General features: G+C 38.8%; 1 protein-coding gene across 9 annotated transcripts in view; it reads left to right on the top strand.

Annotated features, from left to right (window-relative positions):
• Positions 1-17,774, top strand: part of ATXN2 (ataxin 2) — a 77,313-nt gene that overhangs the window by 12,891 nt on the left and 46,648 nt on the right. For all 9 annotated transcript variants that reach the window (XM_030583373.1, XM_030583368.1, XM_030583370.1 and 6 more), the window contains exons 3-8: positions 275-334; positions 1,116-1,187; positions 1,486-1,636; positions 8,982-8,996; positions 11,262-11,386; positions 12,741-12,832. In XM_030583373.1, the coding sequence (XP_030439233.1) occupies positions 275-334; positions 1,116-1,187; positions 1,486-1,636; positions 8,982-8,996; positions 11,262-11,386; positions 12,741-12,832 (515 nt within the window). The remainder of the gene's footprint in view (positions 1-274; positions 335-1,115; positions 1,188-1,485; positions 1,637-8,981; positions 8,997-11,261; positions 11,387-12,740; positions 12,833-17,774) is intronic.

Raw genomic sequence — 17,774 nt, forward strand, 5'->3', positions numbered from 1 at the left:
AGTGCACTTTGATTTGCCCTGCTTTGAAACAGGAGTAGATCAGAGTGCACTGAGGAACTATTAGTGCATGTCAGCAGTATGCAGCAGGCTAGTAGATTCACACTCCAGGTTGATGCTAACTAAATTTGTTGGCAAGCCCTGGGCAAGGTATTTGATCCACACGCTCTTACAAACTGGTATGTTCAATGTTGTAATATATTTGAAGCTGGCATAACCTCATTTAAATTGTTGTGGTGAATTTTTTGCTTTCTGATACAAGCTTTTTATCTTTCAGGTTCCTTATGATGGCATCTATGCAAACATGAGAATGGTTCACATACTTACATCAGTTGTTGTAAGTTGTCATATGACAGGATGGTAAACATCTCTAGCGATGTTGATACAGAATTAATTATAAAATATTAAACTAACCACAGCTTAATTGAGAGTCTTTAAATTAGAACAACGGATATCTTGTGCCAGGATTTAACCATGAGAAATCACAGTGGTGACTGTTCTGTTTTTCTTAGTTTAGAAAGTTGCAAGTTGCTTGTGATGGGTATGGTATGTTTCTTCCCACAACCCTACTACTTTTGACATTTGCTATCTTAGGATAGATTTTGAATGAGTGAAACAAATGGCAGTTTAAAAATCATTAAGTCTGAATATAGCACACCAAAAAAGTTATGTTTTAAGGAAAATGCTGACATGGTGAAAGTAAGAAATGAATCACCCAGGCAATCCCACATTCCTGCTACTAAATACTTTGGGTAAGCTTTCAGCCTCCACCCTCCCCTTGCATGCATGTATGTATATGTGCGCACACTTTGCTCTTGCAAAAGCTTGCATGTGCACTTGGACAGTTGTAACACTTGTGTGCCATAAATGTTTGAATTGACAACTTCAAACCCCATTAAGACAAACTCTTGAGTGAACACAGGTGTTTGCATCTGCAAAGCATAGGCACATGTTTGTGAATGTATGGAAATGGTGATTGCGTAGAGGCCTGGCTAAAAATTGAGCTTTCAGATTAAATACATAAAGATGCAAGTGTAGAAGAAAGCATTCAAATGTCACTTGACAGTCTTTATGCCACAGTGAGAGAGCATCTTTGATTTTTTTGTCTTGCATTTTAGGGATCCAAATGTGAAGTACAAGTGAAAAACGGAAGTGTATATGAAGGAGTTTTTAAAACCTACAGTCCTAAGGTAATTTTTTTGCTTATTTTTTCTTTCTGATCAGTTTTCTACAAAGCTCCACTGATTTACTACTCATTAGTAGAGTAAAGCAAATAATTCTTAATAAGTTTATTCAGATCTAGCCTCTTTCTGTTTGGGAATTGCCCACAAGCAGCTTCATTTTCATGAAGTTATTCACTATTTGAATATGTCTAATACTTGTTGCAAATCTTGTTGTGTAGGTTAACAAGTAATTAATCTATAGTCACAATATTTATTATTAAATTAAATATTTAGAATCAAACTCAACTTGCCTTTTTAATGTTAGTGTGATTTAGTGCTTGATGCTGCTCATCGAAAACCTGCAGAATCCAGTCTGGGGCCAAAAAGGGAAGACATATTAGAGAGCATCTTGTTCAAGTCTTCAGACTTTGTTATGGTGCAGTTTAAAGATATGGACACCAATTATGCAAGGAGAGGTATGTTTCTGCATTTTAAATGGCTTTTTAAAATTGGGTATAGCTTTACATCATAAAGGTAAACATTTTAAATCTTGATGCTTTGGGTTAGGCTCTGAAAAGCAAACGTAAGCACCTGAATAAGACTCTTCAGAAATGCTGAGTACCAATAGAGCTCATTGAAGTCAATAGGAGGTGCAGGTGCTTTGCACCTTTTTGAAATCAGTCTACGTTTATTTAGGTGCTTAAATATATATATGTTGAAGCCTAACTTTAGGCACTCAGATTTAAAAAATTGGCTAAACATTGCTTGTAATTTTATATTGTCTGAAAAGTTAACTTCCGGATGTAATAACAAATGTGATGTTACTGGCTCCCTAGAAAATGAAGTAATTTATAAACAGAAATTGCTAAATTTTCTTAAAATGTGGATGGTTTGTTTGCATTTGCTTTAGACACTTTAATGTTCTATGAGAATCCATTAATTCATAAATACTTTTAAATGTATTGCATTCTTCAAGAAGTAATGTGGTATATGAAGTCTTCTTAGTCAAAAATTAGGATTTGTCTCTGAACATGTTTGCTTAGAAGGAAGTCTCTTTTCAAAATCCTAAAACCTATTGCAAAAAAGTGGAGAGTAAAAAGCTCAAATTAGGAGTTTTTTCGTAGGAAGAACCCACCTCTGCATATAAATAACTAACTTTTATTTCTTATCAACTGCATACAGCTTTATAGTTTAGACTTTAAAAAATATAAAAGAATCCAGTGGGACCTGAGACAAAAATGATCTTAATATTTCAAGCCAGGGTTTGGTTTGTAACTGCCAGAAAGGGTTAATAATTTTTTAGCATATCGGGCGTCTGACAGCCAGTCACATAGACTTTTTGTGTCTTTTTCTTTCTTCTCTTTCTACTGTGCAGCCTCCAAGACTCTGGTTATTTTTTTGGTTTCTAACATGTTCACAGGTCAGGCAGCTCTGCTTCTTTTGAAGGGTTTTTCTCTGTTTATAGCAAATTTCTAAGGTCTCCTTTGTTTGCTTAACAAGTCCCCACTTTGCTGGACCACCAAAGAAGAAAGGTAATCTATTCCTTTTTGTACAGTGAAACAAAACCACAAGTGCACCACCTGTGAAGCTTGTACATTGGCAGGCCTCAACAAGTACCACTGATAGGTTAGATGTTTGTGCCACAACAGCCTGGAATTTATTGCTGAAGAGACCATCCAGACATGGGATTTCTACACATCTGTCATGTAGAAGAGACATAACGAGCATCTGCTTTAATGCCCTTTGACCTGCCATGGGGAGAGGGATAGCTCAGTGGTTTGAGCATGGCCTGCTAAACCCAAGATTGTGAGTTCAATCCATTTAGGGATTTGGGGTCAAATCTGTCAGGGATGGTACTTGGTCCTGCTGTGAAGGCAGGGGACGGGACTCGACCTTTCAAGGTCCCTTCTAGTTCTATGGGATAGGTATATCTCCATCTTAATGTTAATCCTAAGAATAGAGCCTTGCTGATTCCAGGCTTTTGAAAGACCCTACCTTTTTAGGGGAAGGTACACATTCCAAGCACAAGGGGCAGTGAAATATAGAACTTGAGTGCAAGTTCTTCCAGATCAGTTTAAAATAGCCTTAACATAAATGAGAGTTGGGCTAATAATCCAGAGCCTTGCAGCAAGGAGAGAGGTGTAGATTCTGTTACTTCTCTCCCACCCGATCTCCTTCTAGGTATCTTTCATTGATGGGAAGTATTCTAGAAGGAGCAGCTGCCTCAGACTAAAAGGTTACCTGCTACATGTGGTTATTGGATAGAATCTCTTTGAGAATAAAGAAACTTTGGAAATACTAGTTTCAACTACTTTGAGATCAAAGTTTACCTCTGAGAACTTGGATGAACCTATAGAGATTTGGGGCAGGGTAGATCAGAGATGGCTGCAATGCATGATGATCTGTAGTGGAATATTCATATCCTCTCCATGGTGTCTCAAAAGGAATAGTGCCAGGACAGTATTTGTAGGAGTAAGTGAACCTTCTGATCACACTTGAAAATTTGAAAGAAATAGGAGACTCCTTTGAGAAATAAGTATATGGATAATAAATATAGACTCCCAGGAAGTAATGCATGCTTATGGACATACAGGAGTCGTGGGCCATCTATTTTTTTAAAAATAACTTCATGTTTTTCTTGGTTTGTAGTGTCAGACAGGCACTTTCAGTTCATAGTGAAAGCTAAAGGTTCTTGTTATAAGAGTTTCTTGATGGAGCTATGCTCTCCTTTAGTATTTGTACTGGAAATGGATATATTGTAGTGCTTAGTTAGTTTGACAACTCTGTGTGAAGTAAAACACAGCCAACTAAATTCTGTAGATTTTAAAAGAACATGTCCAAAAGCCAACAAAGTTTGTGAAGTTTTGCCTGGCTCTTGAGCTCTCTGCTGTGAAGTAATTAGTCAGTGGACAGTCTGGCCAGAGTAGTATGTGAAAGGCAGCTCAGTTTTTAAAGAAATGGCCCTTTCATTCAAGTTACATCTCAGCTATGTTGCAGGACAGGCTCAGCTGGAAGCCTGTGCATGTAGCAGAGTAGTGTCTAAAAAAATGTTCAGAGTCTAATAGCTTTCTAGGGAGTGCTTCAGACAAATGTTCCCTTCATGGGGTATTAGTTCTAAAATTCTGTAGCCGTATCCTGATTCGTAAAAGCCAGTCTCCTCTTCAATCCTGTGAATGTTTCTCTGTACATGCATATTCTGTTCTGCTGCTGTGGAGTTATGTGATCTGGGAGTGCAGTTAAACAGTGGTTTTGAGCCTTGGAGTAGCCTGGAAGACCGTGGTCCACAGATCTGAGAACGGTGAAGACACTTTTGCTATTATCCTTAAATCTGTTGTGTCATAAACCAGACATCCGACAGAAGATGTTAGTTTCTGTCCTATCCTATCTCAACTCCAATCTGATATTGGAGGTGGAAGAATGGGACAGCTCAGTTCATTTCCGGTCCTGTTCAAGGCTTTCTGCAGGAGCCGTGCAGGTTTCTTGCCTGGAAATGGGGAATCCTTAGTGAAAAAGCCAACTGAAACTGTCACCTTGGCTGAAAGCTTTGCCATTGGCAGATGTGGTGTTTGATAAGGGAAGTCTTTAGGGCCTAGACAAGTAACAAAAGCTAGAATCTGAGTAGGTTTACCATATTCTCATGCATCTGACGAAGTGGGTATTCACCCACGAAAGCTCATGCTCCAAAACGTCTGTTAGTCTATAAGGTACCACAGGATTCTTTGCTGCTTTTACATATTCTCTTTATCCATCTACAGAGTTCTCTCCAATGTATTTGGTAAAAGCCCATCTGCTCCACTGGAAAATAACAATTTCCTTTCCCTACTGACTTTTCCCTGTGATGCCAATAGATCACTTGTTAAAATAACTCTTTTCTAGTATACTGCTAGTGCCCAATAATTCTAGTATCTGTCATCTTCCAATATACCATGGCAGCTAGGGGAAATGATTGAGTATTGTGCAGTGGAGAGGAATGCCTACAGATTACAGAAATTTGAAGTGGGGAAGAAAGGCAAGAGGTTGGTTGCAGTGGGCTCTTTACTAATTTATTTTTAAAAAGGCTGTATGGGCCTTAACCTGTATCTGTGTGAGCTTCTGTGGACTCCCATTGGCTACAGTAGAACTTTATAGGTGAAAGGGCTGGTGTGAGGGCATCCTATTTCAGGATTAGGGTCTTACTCTGTGTGGGTAGCTTGATGAATAAAGCTGACTGAGTAGTTCAAGACAATCAGGCTGCTTCCCTTTTTAGCTACTGTAAATGAACATGCACTAGGAAATAAATATGAAGCTGTTTGTACTTATTCATAGCCTTTGTCACAAGTACCTGCCAAGTATGGATACAAAGTGTGCTTGTAGCATCAAAAGGCTGAAAACACAGCCCTTAATATGCAAAACAGAACTTCTGTAATAGGTGACCATTAAGCAACTTTCTATTCCTAAATGCTTAAAGATAGCAGACTTCAGAGTACTTAGATTCAGACCAGGCTCATGTACACTTTTCAGCAACTGACCCACTACCTTTCATTTATGGCTCAGCAGAGTGAGTCTCTCCCAGTATTTCTTGTAGTCCTAAAAGCTGTTTTGATTTGAAATGCCAGTTAGCAATGCCAGCTCTTATGTGGTTTAAATTGGAACAAGGCTCAGATGTGGCTGATTGGCTTCCCTCTTAAGAGAAGGTAATTCAAGAGGGTGGGTTCTGCTAGTCCAACCGCAGGATTCTGCAGTGTTTTGTTCACGGTACTTTGGCAGTGCTGTAAATCTGAGCCTGTACCACCAGTCTCAAATATAAAAAAGCAAAGGGAAATAGCTATCAAGTTCTTTTGGGGGGTTGTAATGGTGGAGGTGGCATCCTTCCAGACCAACTGTGTCAGCAGGGGAATGGCAGTTGGGATAATGTGAATAAAGGAAAGAAATATAACTGTGCAGTGGTGGTAGCTTGTTTTAATGCTTTCAGGTCAGTAGTAGGCAGGGACAATACACATCAGAGTTGTTGCTCTTAAAACATTTAAGCTAAAATCACAATTTACTTCAAGCGAAAGTAAACTTGGTTTCAGTTTTACAAGTAATTTGAACATCCTTGGACTATAAAGCACACTGGTTTAGTAAAATCTGAACCTCCCAGTCATGCTTATAGGGCAATAATTAGAATATGCATCTAACAACTTAGAACCTACTTACTCATGAAAACAAGAGCAAATGAAACATTTCGTGCTAATCTCCCTAGTCACACTCCAGCTCTGACAAGCTTGTCTCTAACTTGTTCAAGAACATATTAATCTGAAGCTTCTCAGAACATGTGTAAATATATCTCTTATCTTTGCATAACATGCAGTTTTGCCATGTAGAGAAAGAAATGCCATTGAGATTCTTCACTGCTCAATTACAGGATTCAAAACAGGAAAGAAGAGGATTTGAATGCTAAAACTCTAGCCTCCTGGTGTGGATTCTGTGTCCTCATCAGATCAGAGAGGCAGCATGGGACTAGCTAGGAGCTGTTACTGGCTTCACCTTTCCTAAGTCCACTCATTAATCTCTTTGCCTCAGTTTTACCAGGTATAAAATGGGACTGACTGTGGACTTGACTATCTCTCCAAATGTCATGGAATTAGTTCATGAGGTGCTTTGGTGATATGAATTGCCATGTATAATAGATGCGAAGCGTTTCACAGTCCTGTCTGTTACAAATGTTGATCGGCAGCATGGTAGCAGCACGCCATGTATTCAGCTGTCTTCCATGTTAACACTCATCAAAAATAAGAGCATTTTTTTAATTTTAGGAACTGTTACGGACTTCTTTGCTTTTCTGTAGTTTTCCAGAATGTTCAGTTGCTCATAAACTTTGCTAACTCACTTCTTGTTTGTTTTTACCTCTTATTTATTTATTTATTTTTAAAAAAATTTATCTCAATGCCCTGTGTATACTTATTTAGCATTTAGATTACTGCTCCATTTTCTCCATGTGGCTTTCTGAATTAACTTAGGCTATCAAAGTTTTCAGATCGCCTTCAGTGAAGTAAGGGAACATGGCATATTATTGAGATTCTTCTGCAAGGAGTCATATGAGCATCAGTTGATCTCCTCTCGCTCGCTCTCGCTCTCGCTCTCTCTCTCGCTCTCGCTCTCGCTCTCCCTCTCTCTCTCAAAACATAACGTAAAGGTATATGCTCCTGATACATTTAAAGTTTGTTCGGAGGCTGCACATGAGATTGGAGTCACGTGACTAGAAGTCCATTTTCCCCCGATTTATATGTTTGCCTTAAGGGTAACTGTATTTTTCGCATTTGAGATCCATCCTGGTGGTTAAGCTTGTGGAGCCATGCTCTATAACTTTATGAAAACATGTCCAACGCGAGGCATAGGTGAAAACAACAGTGCCTCCGCATTGCTTCATAATAGTACTGGATTCTGATATTAATCATCTTGATAAGAATGACTGTACACAACTATGTTACTGCAGGGGTTGGCAACCTTTCAGAAGTGGTGTGCTGAGTCTTCATTTATTCACTGTAATTTAAGGTTTTGTGTGCCAGTAATACATTTAAACGTTTTTAGAAGGTCTCTTTTTGTAAGTCTATAATATATAACTAAACTATTGTTGTATGTAAAGTAAATAAGGTTTTTAAAATGTTCAAGAAGCTTCATTTAAAATTAAATTTAAAATGCAGAGCCCCCTGGACCAGTGGCCAAGACCAGTATGAGTGCCACTGAAAATCAGCTTTTGTGCCGCCTTTGGCACATGTGCTATAGGTTGCCTACCCCGTGTTACTGTTTTTAAACACTTATAAATTATGTGCTTTGTAGATTATAGACGCTGCTGTTAGTTCTGTAAACTTCATCAGACAGCATATTTGTCCCCTCAAACCTTTGTAGCTTTTTATAGAGCTCTATTGAATGTTTTTTGTCTCCCTTCACCCCCAATATCTACGATAAGGAGTGGGTGGGCAAGATAGATAAAATACCATTCAGATAGTATTTATTCACGCTCTAAGTGGCATCCTTCAGCTTTGTGTCTTGAGGCCACTTCATAGAACCTAGAAGTCTCAGTAACATGCAAAAAGTTGTAAATCCCTCTCTACCTGGATACTGTCTTACCTGATACTCCCATATTCTGTTGGGAATGACTTTCTCAGTTGCTGCTATGGTGCAGTTTGAAACTGGCTTTCCTTCTTGGATAAACAATGACTCCAAGAGTGAGTTTGGAGACCACTCAATGTCTTGATCTGAGAGGACACATTTTGTACTTCATACAAATTTAGGAGTAGGCCATTGAGTTCATTAGGTTGCAGCTTTGTTCCTGTGCCTATAAAAATGTCATATAGGTAAATATAGACATTCCAAGAGAATATTGTGCCTTCTTAAAAACAGACGTGTTCTTTTGTTACTATGTAACTTTGGCGTGATGTAACACTTACATTTTATTTTGTATTTAACTAATAGCAATAAACATTGAAAGTTGTTTTTTTTACATACTGTACAAGTAGGAAGTAATCGAGGCATCTTTTTTTCTTGGTGCTGTTTAGATGCTTTTTAAGAATTCCTCACCCTGAAGATTTGTAGAATAGATTGAGATGCTTTTAGAATGCAGAATGGGGGGGATAGATGGAGCTGTGAAAGGAGGGACATATTTATTAAAATTTGAATGAGACGTATGGCTGTCATATTTTTTCAAAGATGAAGGATTCATAAAGATTTGTGATCATGATGTCAAAATAAATTAAGTTTAACCATGTCTGAATTTAACCATGTAATGTGAAACACCTGAAAAATTGAACGTGTATTTTTATCTGATTTTCAATTTTTTTTCTCTTTCCATATCTGTTGTAGTTCCTTCAGAAACAGGTAACTTTTATTGGCCGTCACTCTGTGTTTCTGCATCTTGCCTTTTCATAATGCTCTTGTTTCCATAATATGTAATGGAAATTTAATACCTCTGCTCGCACATTTATGGCACTATAAAACATGCATGCATAATTTCACAGAATCATTTTTAGAAAATTTTACTTTTTTTGTTCTGAGCCTTGTAGAACATTGATTTTTAGCTATTGCATTTTAATTGCTTGCAGTATGCAAAATGATTATACCAAAACTACAACGTGGTATGGTACTAAATAAATTACTCTGCTTCAGGACAGTGTACAAGGAGCACAAGTGCCTTTGCAGGCACAATCTATGTGGCAGTAACAGGTTAAAGTACAACCTCAGTAAAAAGTGCCAACCTTCAAGGAGGAAGGGGCTATCACTGCTTTCAGTGGCAGACTCTGCAATAACATTTTACAAGCTGACTTGATATTAATTTTTCACACAACAAGCCGTAAAAGTGACGTGGCCCCATCAGGGTATCTTCCTCTCATGTGGTTTCTTTTCTTTAATGGGTCTTTCATGTTCAGGGAAACTTTCATATTAAGCTAATATAATTCAGTTGTCTTATCTTTATACACATTCCTTAATTTGTATACCGTATTTGCTAATTAACAAAGCTGTTTATGCTTAAATGCTTAATCCTTCACAAGTATCCTATTTGGTCTTGCTATGCCATATATGAGCTGAGTATGTATTTTATAAGACATGCTGAATGTTGTTACAGAATGATTTCTGCAGTAAACTGTGGCGATATAAGCACAGAATTTGACTGTGAAACTGGATAAAGCAGAAATAATAGTTAGGCTGTGTTGACAGCCTTAATTAAAACATGTCTTCAGTGATTGCAGATGAAATGTAACAGATTAGTGGCCAAGTAAATCTCTTATATAAATGTAAACTCTTCTCACAATGGCTTCAGTGTGCGTTCCTCTTCAGTACAATTTCAGACACTGCCAAAATAAATTAAAGCTGCATTCTTCCACTTCTGGCACAGTCTGTTGGCTTGGTCCCTACCTTTTCCTAAAATCTTAGGAGAAACCTTGATTTTACTGTCAAAATGGCTGCTTATTTGCATTTGTATGTTTGTAATGAAAACTGTATAGTTCTGATTCAAAACTAGACTGAAAGCCACTTACAAAATGAAAAAATGGGTTTACAAAGTAATTCTCTTTTTTTAAAAAGCATTTAAAAATCTGCAGGCAGCTTTGAGCTTGTTTAGTTGATAAATATTAAAGCTTAGCTTCCTTAATTCTGAATGGCATCATTATTTTTAATAAAGTATTTAAATAGTCTAGTATGCCTTCAATTGTACTCTTACAGTCTGGTTTGAATAGAACATAAATGAGCCTGCAAATAAAAGTTCATGATCCAGTTACTGACTGGAGTAGCTTAGTACACCTGCCTACTGGTATGTTCATAATACTGTTTCATATGTTTCTAGTTCTCTAGTTTTATAGTTGTCTTGAATGTGAGTAGAGGGTTTTTGAATTTCATGTAATTTGGGTAAGTTGCCACTTAAAGAAGCTTCTTTTAGAAAAATGTGTTTTCAGCAACTTCACACTGTAAAACTGGTATATTAAGCTAATGGATAATTCCAAGCATTGCAGGGCTCTTTTATGGAGAGACTGTAAAGGTGTGAACACGGGTATCAAGGAATCATTGAAATGGAAGAAACTGGGATTGAGTCAAAGAGGGGAGGTATAATTTAAGACACAGCTTAGACATTCTGGGCATGGGGTGAGTAAATCTGCATAATGTTTTTTGGTGTCTGTAATATATTAAAGTATAGTTTTATTCAGCAGCATTTTTGTTTCAAGTAGTATGTTAAAAACATCAGTGAATGTTTTGTCTCAGAACGATGATACTTTCTTGAAGCAATACTGTATATGATTAAAGGCATAGTCCTAGTTAATGTTAATGCTCTTTGATTTTTCTTAAATCAAAGGCAACGACAACTATTTCCTGATGCCTGTCTTTCAGTTTTCAGTGTTAGCTGGCACTTAGCTGAGACTAAGTAATTGCATCATAACTAAAACATATTTTGTATACACTTTGTACACTATTCAAAAACAGAAGTATTAACACACCCTAGTTTAGAATTTATTCTCAATTAGTATATTAACTCTGATGGTTTTGGATCATGCTAGTGTTCTTTACTTATAATGCATTTACATTTGATTATTCCTCAACACTTGTGTGTATTATGTTTCTCTTTGTTTAACCAAATGTGAATCTCCATTGTAGATGCTTTTACTGATTCAGCCATTGGTGTTAAAGTAAATGGTGAACACAAAGAGAAGGACCTTGAACCTTGGGATGGAGGTGAGACCACTACCAGTGAGGAGCTTGAAGCTTTAGAGACAGATGTTGTAAGTAAACTTATTTATCATACATTGAAATCTTTCTAGAAAACAAGTTGTTTTGGCATGGTGTCCCTTAAGTTCAATCTAGAATGGAATTTTAGTTGAAACTAAACTGTTTAAGTAACATTGCTGTGTAGTGTAAACATGTATTGTCATGAAAATTCATCGTTTGCCAACGGATATCACAGTTTCCCCTACAATTTTAAAAGGAATAACTGAATCTCAGACACCACTGTGACGGTGTTTAGTTGAAGTGCCAAAATGCTGTCTCTGAGAGCTGGTCTACACTATGGGGGAAAATCGATCTTAGATACGCAACTTCAGCTATGTGAATAACGTAGCTGAAGTCGAAGTATCTAAGATCGAATTACTCATCGTCGTCAAGGCGCGGGATCGAAGTCCGCAGCTCCCCCTGTCGATTCCGCAACTCCGTTCGGGTTGGTGGAGTTACGGAATCGATATAAGCGCGTTCGGGGATCGATATATCACGTCTAGATGAGACGTGATATATCGATCCCCAAGCAATCGATTGCTACCCGCTGATACGGCGGGTAGTGAAGACGTACCCTGAGGGTCCTGAATTACTTGATGGCAACTGGTCTTGAATGAGTTTCCACATCTATTACATTGTCTTGACTTGCTGTGTATGATATAGCAACTAGTTTTATGCTACAATGCAGCCTTTTACTACAGGACACAAAGTTTGTAATATGTAAGCAGACATTAGTATTGTAGATTAGAGGAGACTAACAATATGGTTCAAGAAATCTTTGTAATGTTGCGAAGATCACTTACTTTATGAATACTAATATTCAGGTAGATCATGTTCTTTCTATATATCGACCTTAGTGGGTCATCAACGATTAAATATTTATAAAAGTATTGTAGTAAACATTCTGTATGTTTTGTAAAAGTAACAATCTTAGTAATGCTGTTACTGTGGCACACAACACTTCACTAAGAAATGAGGAGATCGTGTTGCTTTTGTGAGAGATCAGGGAGGATCCTCTGTTAGATACTTGTGTTGGTAGTATATTTGAAAAGTTCCAGTACTTGCCACAGGGAGGAACACTATTCCATATTTCACAAATGGATGCATCTGATTGCCACTTTCTGCAAAGGAATCGAAGCTTTTAGCTAATGTAAGGCAGTACATCATATAGTGCCAAATGGGAATGAGAAGACCCTAGCAGCAATACTGGATTTTGAGGTAAAATATATTGTTTGGGGTTTGTAATTTCACTATCTGATTGGTAAATCCAGGAGTAAGGGCAAAAGTTTAAACTTTCTGGTAACAGCCATAAATTTTAGGGAAATGTTTCCAGTGTCATTTTGAAAAATAAACCTCGTTTTCTTCTAGTCTAATGGATGGGATCCTAATGACATGTTTCGTTACAATGAAGAAAATTATGGCATAGTGTCAACTTATGACAGCAGTTTATCATCTTATACGTAAGTTCCAAAATATTTTGTTCTTAGATTTGTATTAATATTCTCCATAGCTCGTCTTCAGGTTCTAAATTTAGATGCAGAATTTTTACCTACTTTCTGGTGTGATAAATGCAAATGATACACACTGCAACTTTGTACTGTTGTGGCAAATTTCAGTGGCGTTGTGAACCCCATTTGTCAGGTCGCAATGTCGCTCACTCAGATTTGGCTTGGCTGCCCCTCCATCATGGCAGAGGGCTAGGTGACCCAAATTTTAATGAGTGGTGTTGTGATGTGGCACCAGGGTTGCAGTGCTACTCAAATTTGTGCGTGTGGTTTCTTTTTTAATGGTACTTAAACTGACTGGAACTTTTTAAGAAACTGTCCTCTCAATCTTTGAACCAGAAAACTCATAACTTTCTTAGCTTTCCTTACCAAAACTTTGGCCCTGCTGCTGTATCCCCTCTGTACTTTTTTGAATTGTAAATGTCTCTCTTGCGTCTGTCTCCTCTATAGATAACTGTGGGAGCAGATTAAAAATGTAAAGATGACTTTAAATCTCAAGGGAAAAATTCACTGTTTCCCAATCATTGCAAGAGCAACACAAGCAAAATTGGCTCTGTATTTCTCCCACTAAATTGTGGGAGATTGTAGTTGGAGGAGGAAGAATAAGGCTGGCTTTCTTTGAACATGCTAAATTCCTGTTTGAATGTGTTTTTTTTTTAAAAAAAAAAATGTCTCTGGCAAAGAATTCATTATCTGATTCTGTTGTTCCTGAGTTTCAATACTTATTTTACATTTGCAACTGTGCTGCAACAACTTCATAAACTAGATACTTACACGCCAACAAGCATATTTGATTAATTCTTGTGCTGATAAACTGTCGTATATCAAGGTGGTAGGCATCTTGGTAATGCTTAACGTAGGTAGACAATCGTGTATTGGCTCTCACCTTCATTTCACTTTTACTCGTCCTCTCCTTGATACAGACTGTGAAAAAGCACTTTCTCTACCACTTTTCAGTTTTCCATCAATACTGCTGCATGGATAACTTTTATATGAAAAAATGCCCATGTTCATATTTTTAAATGTATTCAGGACTTCCACATCCATTTGACAAGCTTCTTTTGTCTAGAGCAGAGAGGTTCCCGAACTTTTTGTATTGCGTACCCCTTCAAGACCTACCAGCTAATCATGTACCCCATCCCTTCTCATCACTGATACGTTGTGTGTTCTTAACACTACCTGTCTTTAGCCATCTATCCATATTTCACTGTTATGAACATAAATAGTGCAGGGGTAGGCAACTAATGGCATACGTGCCAAAGGCGGCACACGAGCTGATTTTCAGTGACACTCACGCTGCCCGGATCCTGGCCACCGATCTGGGGGGGCTCGGCATTTTAATGTAATTTTAAATGACGCTTCTTAAGCATTTTAAAAACCGTATTTACTTTACATACAATGGACAGTTGCTGGGCAACTGAACCCATGCTGTACGGCGATTGGAAGTGAGGGCTCTGTACATCAGTGTCTCAGTGGTACATCTTGATGTAAGTTAACTACCGTATTTTATATAATAAATTCCCGTAGTTTTAAAGCTCTATCTGAGTAGCCTATTAAGAAAATGCAATAAATAAAATTAATTAATAGATGAAATCCAGCATTACACTATCTCCCATGTACCCCGAGTGATGTCTTGTGTACCCCCATGGGTAAGCGTACCATAGTTTGGGAACCCCTGCTCTAGAGAGTGCCAAGATATTTGAAAGCTGAAATTATCTGATGGGAGAACCAATCCCTTGTAACTCTAGGTATTTAAGTCTTACTCCATTGTCAAGAATTTAAAAAAAGTTGTGGCCTAAAGGTAGTATTTTGTGTTCTGTTTGTAGCAGCAGCTCCATTTGAGCTCTGTCATTGATGGTTTTTGGATTAAATAACATGACTGCTCACACAGCAATCTTAGCCTTGCTTGAAATTGGGAAGCAGGATTTCACTCAGCATTTTAGTGACTGGAAGGAGAAAGATGTTAAATGATTTAATGTCTGCTGCAGAAGTGTCAAGTTCTTCTTAGAGCAGTGTCCCTGTGGGTGCTCCACTTCAGGGGCACCTGCACCTCTGATGGAAATTTTTGTTTGCTGTGCCTGTCTGGCCTGTGAATGTGCAAAGGCTATATGGGGCTGTGCAGGCAACCACCCTCAGTTCCTTCTCAACCACCATTGGTCTGAGATGGAGTCTACTGTGTGCCTGTTCTGTAATAGCTTTTTCTCAGATAGTTACTTACCTTATAGTGCCCCACCCCCTTTTTACTCATAGAGGTAGTTGTATAGTTAAGAGATTTCCCCTTTTTAGGGGTTAAATTTTTGCCAGTTTTGCTCAGGAATGGTGTGCTCCCTGTGATTTAAAAGGTGCCTCTCCTGTCCTGAGGCTATTCTGATGAAGCTGTCATGCCTCCCCCACCTCCTATGGCAGATAACTTCAGTCAGTTTCAGACCCTGATGATGTGGATTGCTGACATGCAGACTCTCTCGGAGGAGGTTCAGGAGTCCCACCATAAACTCCTAGATATTTTACACACTTCCACATCTATGAAGATTGCCATTACAGTCAATGACATTCTTGTGGAGCCCGCTCAGATGGTTTGGCAAGGCCCTGCTAACACACTGCATATCTTCAAGAGGGAGGATAAAAATATGTTCTGGCTAAAGAATCGGACTTTGTTTTTTTCACCCAGCTCTGAATTCTGTAGTAGTGGAGGCTGTTAATGAACAAGGCAGGCAGCATAACTTGAAGCCCACTCTGTACAGTAGGGACCCACCACAGGCTTGATCTTTTTTGATGTAAATCTTATGCTTCAGCCACACTTCAGGATAGCAAACCGTCAGGCACTCATGGAAAAATACAACTGTTTCACTAATATAATTGAATGTGTTATGAGTTAGCGTCTACCAGACAAATCGGAACCAGTTTAAATCCATTATACAAGGTCAGTTCCTGGCAAAGATATCACTCCAGGCCTCCTTGGATGCGGCAGATACTGCAGCATGGTCCCTCTCCACTGCAGGGGTCATGAGAAGAGTGTCTTGGGTACAGCTGCCGGGCTTTACAAGAGAGGTTCAGAGTATTGTTGAAGACTTACCCTTTGATGCTTGCAAGCTCTTTGTGGACTTGACTAATACATCTCTTCACACTTTAAAGGACTCAAGAGCCATGCTGCGATCCCTAGGGATTTACATTCCTGTAAATGAAGAGATTTAGTAGGTCTCAGGTAGCCCAAAGAACATGCCCAGACCCAAATTCAATGTATTGTAGACCCTCTGAACCCCAGCAAAGAAGCTAAGATACTCAAGAAACCTCCTTCAGCTACATCTTCTCAGCCTTCTGTGTCCTCCAAGCGACAGTTTTGGTGGGGTGGTGGAAAGTCTCAACCATTCAACTGATAAGTTCTTATAGCTGCAGCATCTTGCCTCCCTCCCTCCTTTCAGATGCCTCTTTTCTCCTTTTCAGGGTGCATGGGAGCCTATAATGTTGGACAAATGGGCCCTGGAAGTTTATAACATATGGTTACACTAACTGTTTCAAATCTATCTCTCCCCTCTTCAGGAACTTCTCTCATGATCAATTGCTAGACCCGCAGGTGACCTCTCTTCTACATTTAGGAGCGCATATAACCAGTTCCTGTGCAACACGGGAAGAGTATTCAATTCAGACTACTTCCTGATTCCAAAAAAGAATGGAGGGTGGAGGCCAATTTTAGACCTCAGGTCTCTAAACAAATATGTAAAGCAACAGAAATTGCAACAATAATTCTTTCATTAGAAGTAGGAGATTGGTTTGCAACTCTGGACCTACAAGATGCATATTTCATGTCACTAATCACCCTTCACACAAGTGATTTGTTTTCCAAAAAACAAGAACTGTGAATACATGATGCGCCCTTTGGGCCTATCTTCAGCACTGAGGGTATTTTCAAACATTCTGGCAGTGATTGCCAGTCACCTACATTGTTTGGGTATAATTGTTTTCCCATATATGAGTGGTTGGTTGATCAGGGCAGATTGTGTTGGAAAGTGTTGGCATCAGTAAAGATCATGTGTTCCCAGCCTGCACCTTCAAATCAACCTAGAAAAGTCAGTTTTGACTCTGTACAGAGTATAGATTTCGTAGGAGCGTCTCTGGATGCAGTGAGAAGCAGTGCTTACCCACTGCCAGTAACAGCCCATTGGGGGCCCTAAACAGGAATATTTTTGGGCCCTCCTAAACACACATTAATAATTAATAGGGGCTCCCTTGAGTGGCTTGAGGCCCTCAGCAATTGCTTAGTCTGCTTATGCCTAGCGCCGGCTCTCAGCTTTCCTACTATCCAGCAGATTTTCCTCCCTGTCAGTCTCATCTCAAAGATTCAGGGCAGTGCTAGGTAACAGTAAGAGAGTGTATTCAGGTGCTGAGACATGTCAGTATGCATCTTTGTAGTGCAGCATGCCAGAATACACCACCTGAGATCTACAGGCATGGCTTTGAACGATTTTCAAACCAAGTGAACACAGTCTAGACATCTCACTGTCTGTTCCACTGTAGGTTCTACCATCACTCCACTGGTGTAAGGACCAAAATTCTTGCAGATTCCCCGTACCATAGCGATAACATCAGATGCTTCATTTTTGGGTTGGAGGGGCACATCTGGGACCTTACAAGGTACAGGGAAAGTGGTCATGACAAGAATAGCTTCTCCATATCCATCTTTTGGAATTGAGAACCATCAAAAATGCTTGTCTACACTGTCTACTACTAATCAAATTGAAATCAGTAAAGATAATGCCAGAAACCGTAGTATGCATGTATTATATCAACCATCAGGGAGGCACATGTTCCCCCATCTCTCTGTGCCAAAGTGATAAAACTCTGAAATTGGTGCATAGCCAACCACATAGTCATCTGAGCTTCATACAGGCCAAGTATTCAG

Source organism: Gopherus evgoodei, chromosome 13, assembly GCF_007399415.2.
Source record: "Gopherus evgoodei ecotype Sinaloan lineage chromosome 13, rGopEvg1_v1.p, whole genome shotgun sequence".
In the NCBI taxonomy this organism is placed as follows: Eukaryota; Metazoa; Chordata; order Testudines; family Testudinidae; genus Gopherus; species Gopherus evgoodei.